At 49.4% G+C, this 17,248-nt stretch overlaps 1 protein-coding gene across 1 annotated transcript in view; it reads left to right on the top strand.

Annotated features, from left to right (window-relative positions):
* The window catches only part of LOC119453259 (meteorin-like protein), a 67,673-nt gene that overhangs the window by 37,600 nt on the left and 12,825 nt on the right, over positions 1-17,248 (top strand). The window contains exon 4 of the mRNA XM_037715284.2: positions 12,384-12,440. Within this exon, the coding sequence (XP_037571212.1) occupies positions 12,384-12,440 (57 nt within the window). The remainder of the gene's footprint in view (positions 1-12,383; positions 12,441-17,248) is intronic.

The following is a 17,248-nucleotide window of genomic DNA, read 5'->3' as shown; positions in this document are numbered from 1 at the left end:
AGCGTAATTGAATCGCGCAGGACGTACTACGGTACAATGTCCCCTTTTGGCTCACCCTCACCTTACTGCGCGTGTCTCACACGTGACCTCGGCTGACGTCATTCCGGGGTGGCCTTGGTTATTAATCCCGGCGTGCGAGAGTCCTTGGTTCAGGACGGTGACGTCACCTACTGAATCTAACCAGCCATTTTTGCGACCATGTCGGTGCGACGAACCGCTTTCTATATTGCGAAGGTGGGGTTGAGGAGGAGGATTAATGTGTGAACAGGTCTGTGTCGTCTGTTCTGACTGCGCTGAATACGTGCAGTCTGCGTCAAAAGTTTACGGATCATGAGTTCCGCGGGAAAGTTCAATTTCTGAGCAGTATTTGCACTCATGCGAGTGTGACCGTACATCATTATGTTTCTTGCATGTAATAGTACAAACTAGAAATTCGAATTCTATGCTGCCTTCTGAAGCTGCGGTAATATTCAGCTTTCGCTCAGGTCCCGAGGTCTGTGATCGTTTGACGCCGAGTGTACATATCAGCAAATAATCTATGCGCAAAAGGGGACGCTTTTCTTGTGTTTGAAAGCTACGTTGATCAAAATAAGGAAGATACACCTTAGCGCATGTAGGAAATAGTCCACACACTGACCAGCGCTTGCCATACACGTAACGGTCCAATCACAGCACACGATAACGGCCGGCAGTAAATGAGAAAGCCTAAGAAGATGGCGGCTAGAATGCGCCGGGTACATCAGCGGGATCAGTTGCAACAGTATGCGCAGTTGGGGATGGTAATCGGCGACCCTAATTTTAAAGCACTTAGTATCCCGGCGGGTTCGGCCACATCGACCAATACACCCATCGGTACGTTAGACGCAGCGGGAACCCCCATCAAAGGAAACCATCCATTCTGTCGGCACTTCCCACCGTCCCCATATATAGTGCCGCTAATCACTGCAACAGCAGCAGCCGATGCACAGACCCACAATAAAGGGCACCGCGTTTACTGTCCGCTCAAAGCTGCGCCAACCGTGCACGCCCATCCCTAAAAACTCGTAAAAGGTAGGCCTCTCTTCGTCTTTCTCCCTGTGGCAGGGATGTGTGTCGCTTTGCTTTACAATCACTCGTATAAGAACGGCCGCGTTCTTTTGCGGCGTTTCTCTTCCTAATTGGTCATCGCCGAAACGCCCGGGGCAAACCGGAGGGACCTTCTGAACAACGTCGGGGAGCTTTTCAGAGCAGTTCCCGCGCTTTCCCGAAGCGGCGCAGTTCCCGAAGCGTAATGAGCACCCGCCCTTATAGTGCGTTGTCGTCTGCTTTCTTTCTTCTGCAGACGATTTTTTGTATCCTCTCCCTTCTCGCCCTTTCCGGTTTTCTGTTCCTTGAAGGAAACCCTGTCTCACAATCTCCCCGGAACAAGCCCAGGGACAGAAAAAAAAAAGGAAAAGTCTGGTTCCTACTCAGCTTCGTGGTTCCTTGCCTTTCCGCCAATGGTATCTGGTTGACGGCGTCGTCTTCTGCAAAAAAAGGGTCCTTGTGTCGTCTGCTCCCCCACCCCTCGTCGTCTGCTTTTCTCGCGGTCAACTTCCTAGCTAATCGCTTTTCCGTGCGGTTCGCCCTACTCAGCGTTTCCCGCCAACAATCTCTTTCTTTGTCCCTTCTTCGTCTGTCGATCGCTCGCCAATCTCTACCTCAAAGACGACTTCGAGCTGCTGCCCCCCTCCGCCCCTCGCCTCCCCCTCTCTCCTTTGAGGTCTGTCCCCATTTTCGACCGTTTCACCCACGACGCTATCGGAAACGGCCACCTACCTGCTGACTTCCTCAACGTTTCCACAAACTTTCTCGAACTTCCGCACCTCAGTGGTCCTTTGTTGGGCGCGGTTTGCGTTGTCACAAGCGGCGTTTTTCGGCAACAACGGGTCTGTTGACGGGAACAGAAGACAGCGACAACGACGTTCCCTAGCGGTCGTCTCTCTCCCGTTTTCGCGACGTCTTCTGCTGTTGCTGCTGCTGCTGCTCGGTGATTGGGCATTAGCGACGGTCGAGTGGTCATCGTAAAGTCTGCAGCTGCGTGCCAACAATGCGCTGCTGCTGCCGCTGCTGGCGAGGAAAAAAGGGGTGACGTGGATAGAAGCCGGACGACAACGCTTGGCCTTGTGCCTTCGGCCGCCCTTAATTGGATTGGCGTCGGCGCGGACCTCTCCGTTGTTGACGGGCGACCCCGGCGAGAGAGCTGGAACATAAGAGAGTGTTTGGCCACGCGCGCGCTCGTCCGCCGGGTGACGTTGAGGACTTGACAGGCCATCTATTTCTCGGCCGGAGGTCGTGGCGACTATAGCAGCAGGGGCGTTTATACCTTGAATAGGAGCCCCCTTTGTGCGGGACGTTCGCGTGCTGTACGTCATCGCTGAGGCGACGTTTCCGCGAAGAGACCACCACCACCGCTGACGTGGGAAACCGTATATATACATCAAGCGAGGCGACGTCGAGAGCTTGCGTTTGTGTCTCGGTTAGGTTGCGACTCTTGGCTAGCTTCTCCTTGGAGGCTTATCACGAGTCCTGATAGTCTACGATAGTGACTTCAAAAGCAGCGATGCTATATATATATCGAACCCATGTATAACGAATTATCGTGTATAACGAACAGCAGTTTAAATTTTATGTACCATTTTTATATACCGAATTACCCATATATCGCACTTTATTGTGATCCCCTTCGGATTCGGTATATCCGGGTAGGACTGTATCCGATAGGGTTGCCGTTTTGATAGATATGGTCTGTCTAGTCGGTAGTTACAGATACTCATCGGTAGTTGCTTTCAGGAAATGAGAATCGAAAAATATCGATTAACTTTATTAAAGGGTACAAATTGTTGCATACCTATTAATATTCGCTTCCATGAAACTGCTTTACCATGTTCAGCGTCCCTACGCTTCGAGTTGTCGATGAACTCGGTATTGCCCTGCAGTCTGCTAACGTCCTGGTTAGCTCGGATGGTACAGCGCTGTCGCCGAAGAAATGCGTTGAGCCCGGGTTCGATCACCTGGCGAGGAAGAATTTTTTTTCTCTTTAACTGACAAACTTTCTCTGGGAAACTCGCGCGGGTTTCCTTAGCGCATAACCATCATGTAGGGTAGATGATAATATGTTACCTACGCCACGCGCATATTGAACTTGACGAAAAGAGAACAATTTTATTTTAAGCTTGCTACCAGTACATCTTAGCTTCAAAACGCGTGTCGTGGTCCATTCTCTACTGTTCTTCTAAGAAGCTACTAACTAGTTAAAGATGAACTGCAACGAAATTTCACTTTAGCTAAATTAGTTATAAATGAGTAGTATGTACCACTAAAGCAATCTTGACGAAGCCGCAGGGCCGGTAATTGCACAGCATTCTCGTTAACAGACTTTAAACAGCACGTAAGCAGACGACACGTGCACCTGGTGGTTGTAGCTATGACGTAAGTCCCGGTACGCCGCCTCATCTCGGAGGTCATGCCGAAGAGCCACGCGCTCTAGGGTATGCGTCACTTCCGGTGAGTGGCAATGGCGTTTCTTTCTTTTTTTTTTCAGTTTCGGATTCAAGAACTGCTATTTCTTTCAAGCTTTTCGTAACGCTTTCGCTCGCATTTCAAAAGTCAAATTTTGTACAGAGGATCTTAAGCTAGGCTTTTTTTTACGCAGTCCAAAACTTCGTTCGCAGTTGGCCTTCAATGTAACGGCATTGGAATTGATGACTTTCCCGTAGCAGCGTGCGGCACTTCCACCGGAAGTGAGCAGTCTCCGCCATCCGAGTCCCTCCCCGTCTTCGATCTTGTTACCGTTATACACTTGCGCCGACTCGCCATATGGCCGCTGGTCCACGCATCAGTGGTGCTGGAATCTTTTCGAGGAGCGGCGGAATGCGTCTCCCGACAACCACCAACACCGCCGGACACCGTCACTCTCGCAATTTGCAAACACGCCCGGCCCTCCGATACCTCGCCCCCATCTCTACGGTCCCCAGCAAACTTGTGGGCCCAACAGAGAACCACGCTTCAGTTAAAAAAAAAAAAAAAAAAAGAAAGTGCGAGTTCCTGCCGAACCCCCGAATCCGCTAGTTGGCAGCACTGTACGGTGTTATTTGGCGTTATTAGCGGAGGCTTCCTTTTCTTCATCTTCTCTCGGGTCTATGTGGGCCTTTTTAACTTCGCTCATGTATATATACATGTACGTTTCTTAGTGCTAGGGAGAAGGGCAGTTCGAGCGGGAAAAACTCTGCTCGGCCAGGATGTGCTTCGGCGGGGCGGACGGGCGGTGTGGGCAATCGCTTCAAAGAACCGAAAATGCCCGCTCTCGTACACCGTAGGGAAAAAAAAAAAAAAAAAAAAAAAAAAGAGGCAGTGGGTTATTCTTCGGTTGTTCTTTGTTGTTTTCGCCTACGCGGGAGGGGGGGGGGGGGTGGCGCTCGCACAACCGGCCCTCTAACTACCGCCTTCTCCGCACCCTAAAAATTCATCCTCGCCCTTCTCTTGCTTTGCCCTCGCTTAACATTCCTCCCCACTTCGAGTCCTCTACCTCCGTTTTACTGCATTTTGTCGGCTTTCGTTTTTCTTCTTTTTTTTTTTTCGTCTGTTTTTGGTTGCAGACGATCAGCTAGCTTTTCGTCTGCCCGTAACCTCCTCGCAGACGGCTCTTCGTTTGGCCCACCTTCTTTTTTTCGTCTGTTAAGTTCTTTCTTGCCTGACCCTCGGCTGCACACGGGCAAGGCAGAGTAGTGGGGTGTTATTGGGCGGACGCTTCTATGTGGGAGGGAAGTTAGTTCTCGGCATTTTTTCATTTGGCTATTTTATTTTACCGATTTCTGTCGGCCCTTATCGTCTGCCTGTGACCGTTCCCGCCCTTGGCACACGTGCGCCGCCCTTCACTGCATAGGCCACCGCGTTGTTGGGAGCACCGACCCACCGACCGGCCGTCAACGGTGAAAATGGAGAGAAATTGCCCCTCCAACAAGCCCAGAGACGGTTTTTCGCGCCACTTGGGCTCTCCGTTTCTTCCTTTATGTCCTGAAAAAAAAAAAAAAAAAAAACCTCGAGGAAACTGCTTCTCTTCACTGATTGATCTTTTTTTTTTGTTTTGTTTTGTTCTTCCGCTTCCGTCCAAATGTCGTTGTAACGACGAATCGAATTGAAGAGCAACTACGTCTTGTTCTTTGGTATTGGCGTTTATTCGGTGTCTTCTGGAAACGCATTCGCAAATGTTTTCGTCTGCACCAACTGAAAAGTCACATAAGCAGACGACCCTACCGAAATGCGCGAACTTCTGTTACGCCCTGCGCACACGGAACGTTAGAAACCCATGTTGGCGGATTATATCGGCGCAATTTAGCTGCAGACGAATGATCGTAAGCTCGTGCTTCCTTAGTACGATGGAGTTCTCGCGAGGCCGTCATTTCTCCCTAAGCGAGCGTTTTTTATTCATCTTCCGCAAGGCAGAATGTAGTCGCCTACATCTTCTCTCTGTTCTTCCTGCTTGCGCACGCGTTTTTATTATCGCATTCATCATCGCCATCGTTAACATCAACAAAGCAACAAGGACCCAGAAGTACGGTTCTGGCCGTTCCCAAAAATATTTCCCGAACAAGCACGCACGTCACTGATGATAAATGACGAAAATGATCCTTTTTAGTGCTTTGAGAACAATAGGGGCAGGCTCTTACGCCGGCTCACATGTGGCGCGTGTTGTCCACTTACAAGGAGGTTCGCGCTCTCTTAAAGCCTCGGCACAGACTCCCTAATAGGCTCGCGAATCAGCAAGACGGGGTCAAGACGAGCAGACGACGCATCGCCAGACGGCCCCGATCTCTGGATCTTCCTCGCCTCTTCATTGCGTTCTCGAGCTGTGATGGGTGAGCGCGAAAAAAAAAATAAAGAAAGGAAGCCATTCTAGCGAGAGAAACAATAAAACAGAAAACGACAAGCAGTCGACAAGCCGAAGCAGACGACGAAGAAACGGGTGCAGGCGGCCATCTTGAAAGTTTCATCTTACCCCCGCAGCATGGCGCGCGTAATGCTCGCCTTAGGGTGTCTGCCCTTGTCGACCGGGTGCCGGCTTTTCCTTGCGTTTCCTTTATTTCTTTTTTTCGGTGCTTTTCTTGCGTAACTGTCGTGCCTGTCTGCCCCGCCTTTGTAGTTTTCTGTTCTTGTTTCGGTTCGCGAGTCTCGTTGCAGACGACATCTGACAGCGCGCATGCGTCGGATCTTCGCGGTAATGGCCTCGCTGCTTAAGTAGTGACGAGTGAACGACTAAGCGAACGAAAGATGGAAAGAAAGAACCAATGAACCTGTGGTGCGCAGACGCAGTTCCAACTTCGCCAGCTATTTTTTTCTTGTTTTTTTTTTTTTTCTGTCGACAATCGCGTATAGCGGAAGTGCGTAATCCACTTCAAGAGAACACTCTAAGCGCAAAAAAAAAAAAAAAAAAAAAGCCTGCCTCGTGTGCAACACTAGGCGGAGAATAAAAACACAGCATAGCTGCCGCTAGCGATTGGCCGAGAACGGTGATTAATGCCGTTTGCGCATCGGTAATATTCTTCTAGGCCCTGAATGCCAACCGAGCAAAATTAATTGGTTTCTATCCTGACCACCATTTCGTAAGTCGTTAAGGTGAGACCGTTTGTCTATAGTGGAAATTGAAGGACTGTGGGGATGTACTTTAAACAAAGTTTTGCAATACTCACAGTCGCTGTACAAGGAAGGCCGTGTGGTCGAGGCCGGTTTGCCTGCGAATGCAATTTCTTTCGCTGCAGCGAACGATTGTTTGCTTGGGGGAACGGAGGGGGGTGGGGGGGTGTAATGCGAAATTGTGGATGGGCCTACACCGCTATACAAGATGAACTTAACATTGCCGCAGCGTTACTTCAGCGCTCACAAATGAGTGTTTGTTGCTTATTGTGCAATCCCCGTTGAGAAAACCGTTCCGCTGTCGTGCATTTCAAGCGAAACCGACTTAAGCAGGCGATCCCACGACGATTCGGTTGTAGCCGCGCAATTACGCAGCAACGGGCTCGTTCGCCGTGGTTCACTCTTCCCATGACTACGAGAAGCGTCGTGCGAGCCGTCGCACTTAGTGCAGCCGTCTGTTAATGTGTCTTCTGTTTTTCAAGGCCCCACATCGCGTGCTTGTAACCGCAAACACATGTGCGGCACATGTCCGCCTTCTTTTTCTGAAAGGGCATGTCAGTTTTTTCGCGGCCAACTACTGTACGGCGGCCGCTCCAGACGTCGGGAGCAGACGACACCCGATACGTCGGCTCCTGCTTTTTACTAAGGGTGGCGCCCTCGTGCGTTGGGTCTTCGAGGCCGTTTAGGAGAGTTCTCCCCGCATGCTTATTTTCTTCTTTTCCTAAATTTCTCATTTGCTTTTTGCATTCCAAGGCTTCGCGTAACTGCAGTTTTCTGTCTCGCCGACGACAAATCGTGTTTTTGAGAGTCTTTTAATTCTAGATTTCTGACGGTGCACCTGTTTGGACAGACAGACGGCAATTGAAAGCTTAGTTCTTAGTGCTTACAACGTTGTGGCTGCGCGCACAGGCTAACATTCCCGACTTCGCTTGACGTGAAGGCGAATAAAGCAGCAGATGACACGTGCGATGTTTCGTAATGAAGCAGCCTGCGGAGACCAGACGCAGTACAAGCGCCCCCAGCTCAGCAACGCGCACAACGCAGCGACCGAAATCGTCTTCTCGAGCCCTAGTATACATCTTCGGAGGGGCGTCGTGGTCCCGCTAATGCACTCCGCTGTTGCTGTAGTCAAATGCACTGCACCGCGCGATCTGTGCTCCAGACATGCGCATTTGCATTCTGCTCCACACGTCTTCTCTTGGCGCGTCTGCCGTTTGCGTTTGATATGGGAGGTCTTTTTTTTTTGTGTGTGTCTGGTACCCGTTCGTTCCTGCTGCGAACTCTTCTTGTAGTGTGCGGCCGATGTCGACGAAACGGGTTTCGCTCTTTTTTTGATGATCGATATATGCTCGCTGCGTGCTATAAGACTTGAGGTTAAGAGAACTGCAAACTGTACCGAGTGCGTGACGAGGAAGTATCCGGATTTCTGTTTCTTTACTTACTTCGTTCGAGATTTGATAGGGAGAAAGGGTTATCAGGAGGTAGGACTGACTGGCGATGCCGAGGGCATAAAACTACTCGAGGGTATGTACATTTCCACTAGCTTATGGAGCCAGCGTACACAAATAAATAAAACAGAGTCGCGTCGCCACTTAAGGGCCACTATACGTGCCCTTGTTAGTAAACGAGTCCTTAGCAGACGATAAAGTTAGGCTTAGCAAGGACAGCTCCGCATTTCTGTCGTCTGCGCAGACGACACTGGGAGAATTCCTCTGCAAGTCGTCTGTTCGGACTTATTTTGTTTCCACAACAGGTCTGTGCTGCCGATATGTGATACGTTCAAATCGAGCAGGGTTGATTGGGCAGGGTGGTCTTCGCAACGTGCTGCGGTTTCAGGCACGATCTACGGTACGGTATATATGCGACCGGTTGAAATGCCTGCTGCTTTTGTTTATCTATGTCGCTCCCAGAAGCGGCCACACGCGCGCTGGCGCTGTATTTCAGGATGTGATAGTATCGCGTTTCTAAGCTGCCTGACCTGAGTTTATCGCAACGACTGCACTGCACAGATCTTCTAGTTCCGGTGGTATACTCTGCGGTCAACTGTACTTATGTACTGTGCGAGATTACCATTCGCACCGAGGAAAGAACGTGCGGCTTTGCATAATCCCTCCATCCGTTCGAGCACTCGCCATGTGCACCGCTTGCAAAATGCACTCTTCTGGTAACCATGTATTGGCGCTTGTTGAATTGGTTAAATCCAACTTGATCCCAGCGACCGTAATGAAAAGTTAGGATTACGAAGAACCCAGTGTGAGCGGAGCGCTTCTGTATGAACATTTCCTGAAAGGTATATATCATTTGTTTTGAGGCGTTGCATTTCAAACAGCTGGCGTGGCTGTACTTTTGTCTACAAATTCAGCAGCTAAAGCTTGCAGGAAGCTGCGAGTAAATCTGCTTATGCAAACAATAGTTATTTTCTATGTCACCGTCGACGTGCTTGCACGTTCAAACCTTGCGCGTAAGGGCTTTAAATAAACACCGAGAGCTGTTGGCTGCGCCGCCAGAATTTTACTATTGAATCGTTCGCACTTCTTTGGCCGCCGTCAGCAGCCTGTTTCTCGTAATCGAAATCGTGACCTGGGTGAACGCCAGCCCTCCCCACCAATGCTCTGGCGGCGTCCAAAAACTCGGCTAAACGCCACACAATAAGAAATAGGAAGCAAACGCCTCCGATTTTGCGGGCCCCAAAAGGAGGTGGGAAACGAAGGTCGCCGATGTTATCGTCTGCTTTGTTCTCAACCCCCACCCCTATAGCAGAACCGGCCCCTGGAAGGGCGCACAAAAAGAGACAAAAACAAAGCGTTCGCGCCATCCATCCGGCCACACACCGTCGTCGTCACCACGTCTTCGAAAAAAGTAACCGGAATGAACTCAAGTCGATAACGCAACAAGCTCCAAACAAGTGGAAACAGACGGAACGCGCAGACGTCCGGCTTTATTAAAAGTCGTCTGCTTCACCCCGCTTGTCGCGCGAATAGTTGGGAACGCGTACGCAGTAAGCAATCTTGGAACAGGTGGAACAGACGAACGCGAAAACGTCTGTTCTCATTAGTCGTCTGCTTCCAGCGCGTTACTTGCCCGAAGCACTTCCCCCATTGGCCTAGCAGAAACAAACATCGTGACCCGGTGACTGCGCTCCTACAGCCGGGGTTGGGGAAGTGGGGGGTTGGAACACGATCGAACGTGCGTTCCTTTAAAACATTAGCGTCGAGGCGTGAAAAACATAAGAAGCGAAGGCGGGAGAGAAAGCGAGCCGGGAAGCGATGCGTGCCGGTCCGTTATAGAGAAACCGAAACTGGTTCCCCTTCGGCGGTTCACGCTCGCCCGCCGCGGTGTGCGCTTCGAAAGCCGCACACGACGACGGCGTCCCGATTCGTGAAGTCCCTGGACGAGCCGCGAGTTGCGCGCGCGAGGTCAACCGGTGGTGCGGCGCATGAAAATCGAACGAAAGGCCCCCTCTCGCGGGTCGTCCGGAACGAGGTCGCCCATCGGCTCGGTCTGCACGTTCGGGCCGAAGCCGAAGAACGCGGCAGCAGCCGCCACCATCGTTGGCCCCTCTCGTCTGCAGTCTTGTTCGCCTTCTGCAGTTCGTGTGCTGCAATCGCGACTGGTCTTCTGCATCCTTCATCTGCAGTCTTGCCTTTTTCTTTCTTTCTTTTTTTTTCTTTATTATTATTTTTTTCGTCTGCTCCGCTTACAAGTGGAATTCTGCTTCGGGTATATGGCGCCTTCTTCGTCTTCCGCGATGATTTTTTTTTTTTTTTTTTTTACGTGGTCATTTCTCGTCTGCTATGCGGCGACCTACTCGTCTAACATATTTTAGTTTTTGGACGCGGTTAACAAATTTGTTTTGTTTTTGCAACAAGCCTTCCGCTTGGTTCGTCTGTTACGTTGACTTTCACTCGTCTGGTCCATCTTTTTTTTTTTTCGTTTCGTCTGCACGGCTTCCGAATGTTCGTCTGCTTTGAAGCCGTAGCCAAAGCGTTTTCCGTGAATATATGTGCCCGCCCCGCTGTACTCTTTCCTGTCTCATATGCAGTGACCTACTCGCAACGCGCGTCATGTTCTTGTGGTGAACTGATTCATTTTCCTTCCATTTTGCTCCTACATTACTTCGTCTATCGAGTTCGTGTGCAGTTTTTGTCGTCTGTTGCATTTGCCGAGGAGAGGTCTTCTGCTAGTCCCGGGTAAAGAATCTTCTCTGCGCTGGCCTAACTGTATTATTTTCTCGTTTGCTTCTGTAACAAGCCATCACGAATCGATGATAAGAAGAAAAGGAGCTGCTACAAGCTGTGCATTGGACAATAATTCACGTCGCGCGAATATTAATTTCCATCTGCAGCGTCTCCTGCGCTACTTTCCGAGCGCTAATTACACAAAGACTATGACTGTTTGGAGAGTGATACTAGCTACCGGAGGGCATGCCTCACAGCGATGAACTGTTGTGAAGTCATCGTACAAGCTGCCAAGTTGCGCTTCGAAAATACTGCATTCTAAGATGCGTTTTGATTAGCTATAGCAGATACAATTTGCTGCGCCCCCCGAGTGTAATAAATCATGGCTTGGCATCCACAAAAACCAATTCCACACCGCTGCGATCGTCTCGAAGATGGCACGACGCTGCCATCACATTCCGTGCTGGCAAAAAGATAACTAATAACAAGAAGAAAAGGAGAAATAAGAATAGTCAAATTCTAATGTAATTACGTCATTTCTCTCTGAAGGCAAAATTATTGCACGCGACCGATCTTTTAATAAATTCTTTAGCAAATAGTATACTGTTCAAAGCGGTGAACAGCGAATAACTGCAACGCCAACGTGGTCTGCACGTCTTGCCTGTACTGCGCCTGTTTGTTCACATGTTCACAAGCGTAAAGCTGTATATAAGAACCTGTTTTTGACTGTTTCTTCTTTTTATCACACCACTCCTGCGTGGAACGCCTCCAACTGATAAAAATAAAATAAAATAAAAACTATCGTGATTATTATAGCGTATTTCTTAAATGGTCCATCTGCTTTTCTTCTGCCTCGCAAGGTTGCGCCACCTCCGAGCGTCTTCTGCTCGCGAAATTCCAGTTTTCGTCTGCACACACATACACAAAAAGGAAAGTTTCCTATACTCTCGCCGAAATAAATCGTCCGTCGCGATACGCAAACCCACAAGACGTGTATGCTGCGTAAAGTGGGTTCGCAGAAAAGGTCGTTTCTGTCCACGACTTTTCGTATCGGACCCTATTTATGGAACAGGAAAACGCGTCCCCCCAAAACAAACTCGTGACGGAGCTATTTGCGTTCTCCAGAAAAACAAGGCTCTCGATATCGCTGCCGCGTTGAGAGCCTATATACCGCCCGCCGGACCAGTTCTTTTGTATGATAGTATTTTGATGTAGGATGGTACGTGTTGATTCAGGGTTGTTGCCGCATATGGAAGTTCGTGGGACCGTACGTGGATTCCTTTATATTGAAGCTAAAGACCGACATTAACTCAGTTGAGACTGATGAAGTACGAATGAGTATTAGAAGTTCCTCTCATATATGTACACGCACTTCATCACAGCGGCGTCCGTATGCGTTAATTTTCACTTATCGGGTAACCTTGGGTTTTCATTTGTTTATTTTGTCGTCGTTGTTATTGTTGTTCCGTGGTGAACAGTTCTTCGTTTCAGGCATGCGGTATCGTCCAGCGCTAATCTTTATCTTTCTTTTTCTTTTCTTTCTATCTTTCGCAGAATGCAGACCTTGCACGGACAGGGAACTCCTGCACCACTACTGCTCCAGCGATTTCGGTAAGTGTACATTTCGACGCGACCCGTGTTTGCAAGCGTAATCTCCAACCTTGAGCCAGAGACGCACTATGAGCATAAATTCAAGCACGAACAATTCCGCAACTACATCATTGCGTTTGTTCAGGTTGTCCAGGTTCACCCGCATTGATAACAGTGGCTTAATTCGGACTCCAAAAGTTGTTCCAGGCTTGGAACAACCGGATACAGAGCGATTAGAAGTCGTACTTGTAATATCATTTAAAGCAGACGAAAGCTTATGCGCGTGGTATCGTCTGTTAAGCCCTGTCTGTTGATTACAAGTCGACTCGGTTATTTTACTGTTCGCGCTTCAATTTATATGATGAGTGAGAGCTTTTGAGACACCCGTGCGTCTTCTTGCAGCCCATCAACGCTTTTTTTTTCCTTCTTTTTAATTGTTTCCTCGAGTGCAAAACTGTTACCCGAAAGAGTCCCGCATTGTGAGCTATTCGAGTATTTCATCTACGTCGTCTGCCGCTATAAAACCTTTGTTCGCCTGCTGGGAATTGCGGCTTAATGTATGATCATCCACTTGCTGCAATCGGTCTTCCTTTTGGAAGCGATCAAGAGCAAGAAATAAAAGGAAATAAAAGCATGGACAGTCTTACATGCGCCTGCGGTTGTTGCCGTCTGCTAGGCATATGACCAGGCGCCAGGGACTTTTATTATATTTCTTTTCGCCGAGTTAAAGACTAAAAAAACAAAAAAACGAAGGAAAAAAAACCCGCTATGACTGCTTCATTTCTCTCCTATAGAGTTCCTTAGCGATTCTCGACGAGGAATGACTTGCAGCCATTTTCGTTCGCTTCGTGGATGCGTTCTCCACCGTCCCCACATCGACAAAAAAATATCGTTGAACGCGTATTTTCTTATAGCGTGGGGCTGTCTTCGCGGCAATGTCTTTAACCGAAAAGCCGTAATATTAGACGGCCCCGTATTTATGGACCAACGCCGCCGGCCGAGCTTTCGCGTCATTCCACAAAGGACCGTCGAGGGTCATGGCGCTCGTTAAAAAAGCGGTCGTCTGCTACGGCAGGGCTTAACAGACGATACCACTCGCATAAGGTTTCGTCTGCTTTAAATAAGATTCTCGCGGCGACAAGGTTACGACCGTTCCAACCACCCCCACGTCCCCTGAAGGAAAAAAAAAACGAAAAAAAAAAAAACGAAAGAAATACTCAGCAGCAACAGGACGAAGTGTAAAGAGATAGAGGTCTTCGGGCTAAAGACCCGCGTGCGTGTGTGTGGCTCGCGAAGTCTTGTTTATGACGTCTCAAACTCTGTGTGCCACGCCACCACGCGGCCCGTGTCTGCATTCCCAGAGTGTCTCTTTTCAGAATCTGATGAGAAAAAGAGGGTGAGGGAGCAGCGGCACACGGGGAGAGGGTAAGAGACGTTGAGCAGACGACAAACATAACTCGAACAAGCAGACGACGCTCACGCGCAGACGCAAAGCACGAACGAAGAAAAGGTTGGCAGTAGAGGAGGAGGAAGAGCGAGTGCATAAGCTCTGCACTTGAAACTTGCGTGAGCGCGATGATAAGCTGTACGTGATGTAAACAGAAAGAAAGAAAGAAAGAAAAAGAAAGACGCACTCATCGCCCCTGCGACATCATCAAGGAGATGCTTGCTCCCTCTCTCTCACACGCCGAGATTCATGTCTCCGTGAAAGCGAAGCCAAGATACAAGAAAAGAAAAAAAGTCGGGGGATGGGCAGGCTCACGAGTCTGCACCCTGGGTTCACTCCCGCGGTCTCACGCTCCCACTGGTTAGCGCGCTCTGTTGTCACCAGAGGGCGCCACGATGCGCCGAAGTATAAGAAAAAAAAAAAAAAAAAAAAAAAAGCGGCAGTCCCAGTGTACTGTAGCAGAAGTTCACGCAACCAACAGCAGCGTCATCAAGCGGCCAGCCCTACTAGAGTGTACTAGAATACACTCTTGCCCTACGAACCACCGGCGCAGCAGCCGGCTCGTCGGTGGCTTGGCTACGGGCTAAAAATAAAGCTCGCGCCTCTTCTTCGCCTCGTTGTGGGAGTCGGTGGAGCTTCTGGAAGGTTAGAAAGGAGGGACGGCGGCAGGCAGCAAGTCGCTAGGTGCAGGGGCAGGAATCTCAAATCTTTTTCTCTCTCGCCAGTGTCATGGGGGGCAGGGGGTCGGAGAGGGGGCAGTGAGCAAAAGAAGAAAGATTGCTGGATACGAGGCGACGCGGGTTATCTGTAACAGGCCACCCTGTGGACAGATGCGACCCAGCCGAAAAAAACGTCCCCTCTCCTGTATACCGGCCATTTTTGGTCGGAGAAGGGGGACAACTCGGCACAAAGTGTCTGTTGGCGGGCCGGTCGACAACAACGGAAAGGAAGAGGAAAGAAAGAAAACGGAAACAGAAGAGAACCACGTGACTCCATTCGCCATGTTGCATGCACGCGCAACATTATCGGCGAGCTCCTTTTCCCTCTCTAAAGGCTGGTGGGAACAGCGGCGCGCGTGGGAAGATGTTGTAGGCGGGAAATTGGAGACGCCATATTGTTTCTGTTATACTGAACCGGCGTGACGCGTCGTCTGCTTGCGTCGAGTTTTTCGTCTGCTCTGGACAACAACAACCGGCCCGCGCGTTTTTCGAACGTCTGGCTTTCGTCGGGCGATCGACCACTGCAGAATGGTACACATCACGTCTTAAATGCCGCACGTTCTTTGGTTAATGCTTGCTTCTGGACGATCGGTATAAAGTCCAAATAATCGGTCAATCTTATATATTGTCATTACAAACATGCTGTGTTACTTAAGAAACACCTACAGCCTATAATATCTGCATAACCGTTCGCTACACAACAGTTAAATTGTTCATATAACCGTTCTCTACAAAACATGAATGTTTGGCATTACTTGGACGTCAACTACAGTTGAGTCTGCCATTTTTTTTTTTTTTAGTTTCTTAAGTCAGAATTTTACGTAGCCCTCCCAACTCCTGCAAGTGGAGTTGGGGCTAGTCATGTAATGCGTACAACAGGTAACCGGTGGTCTATAGATTAGAGTAACAATGAATGTTAAGGAAGCAGAAACTACAGCTGAGGTAGTGATATAATTAGAGGACAGCGGTGAATTAAGGAAGTTCGTTGACACAAGGTGGATTCAGCTGACGAAGAACATGGGTAACGGGATATCGCTGGGAGGGATCTTCGTCCTGCAGTGGAGCTATACATGATGATGATGATGATGATGATGATGATGATGATGATAAAGATAAATATCGGAGGTCAGGTGTAGCGCACCGTATTCAGTATCCCTGTAATGCCCAAACGCCAGTTCCACGTCACGGAAAATTACAATTGCTCCACCTTTGCGTCTGGCCATCGAGAGAGTACACTTGTAAAAACCAAAACGAAGAAGTGCAATTCCAATAAAACTTAATCATATAGAAATTAATTAGCGATTTGTTTACTGAACTCCATGCGTTAAGCTTCCCGCGATTAAAACATAATTTTGAGCTATAAAAGTATGCGTAAAAATTGATACGTTTGGGGCCATTACGGGGATATCCATTGTATTCGCAAAGCACACCTTGCCTTTTAGGGGAGCAACCATAGCTACTCGATAGGCCCGCCATTTCTGAGATGTTGCTTCAACGTAAGAGGTGAGCAAACGCGCTAGCTCGTGTATATGGGTCGCTCCATGAAGTGTGTATGTACACATTCACTCAGGGTCACAACGCGAGTGTGCGTATACTATGCAGGCAGGGTTCCAGGGCGTGTGTACACTCGATACACTCGTCTCTCGCGAGTACAGCGTCTTATACTCCCTGCGACCCCCTCCCTTTCTTGGAACTACCGCGGAGCGAGCCTATAGTGGTTTCGGTCGTGAGAACCAAGCGTCGCACAGTCATCCACGAATCTCTCTTCCTCATTCTACGCTCTCGCGGGTATTCCGAAGCGTGTTGCGCAATAATGAGCACCGTGCGACCGTGACGCTAGTGTCATCTAGCGGCGAACGGAAGATTGCTCGGGGGTGCGTTTGTGCGACGTGGGACTTCCGTAACTTTTTTTTTTCTGTCGTGCTTTTAGGTCATTGTATTATGTTTAATAAAAACCGCGCGTTGGTGGTGGAGCATAGAGCTGGTTGTCATCGGGGGCCGGGTTCGCAGTGGCGCGGTCAGCCCAAATAGGGAGTTTTAGGAAACATGGGACCCCAAAGTTAGGGGACGCTATCGGGTCATGCGTTAGGGAATTTTAGAAATAGCGTCGCCAAGCGCGGCTACTAATGACCGTATGCTGAAGCACCTGCGCGGCCTGCGGAAGTGCTTTGTGCAAGCATTGGATCTGTTCAATTTGTCAAGCACCCACTTCGGGCAGTCCTGGGCAGTCCGGCGCGTCAAATCGAAGGTGCCCGTTTGTGTCACATGGGTGGCGCTGATGTAGCCACTGTGTAGGCCAGTAACGAAATGTGGCGCTCCAAAAGAGACAAACGATCGAAGCTCTCGAAAGGGGAATGGCGTTCTTGTCGCCTGCCCTAATTCATTCGTCTAGCGGCGCTATATATGAACGCTGCGATTCAGCGTTCATATAGCGTTCATCAGCGTGCTTGCGCGTTCACCTGCGTTTGCGCGTTCATCGGCCCAAACACGCGAAACAGTATACGGTGTCCTGGTCAGCCTCATCCCAGATCTGGCCATAGCTTCGACCGAGAACTGCCAACACTTCTCACGAGACAGCGTGTGCGCGTCAGCCAAGTGGTTCGCTTATATGCGTTCTCACTTTCTTGTGTTCAGTTGCCCGAGTGTGTAGTACATTATTGTTC

This window comes from Dermacentor silvarum, chromosome 5 (assembly GCF_013339745.2).
Source record: "Dermacentor silvarum isolate Dsil-2018 chromosome 5, BIME_Dsil_1.4, whole genome shotgun sequence".
Taxonomy (NCBI): Eukaryota; Metazoa; Arthropoda; class Arachnida; order Ixodida; family Ixodidae; genus Dermacentor; species Dermacentor silvarum.
Note: the sequence above shows the minus strand (reverse complement) of the source record. Positions and strands in the feature narration are given on the sequence as shown.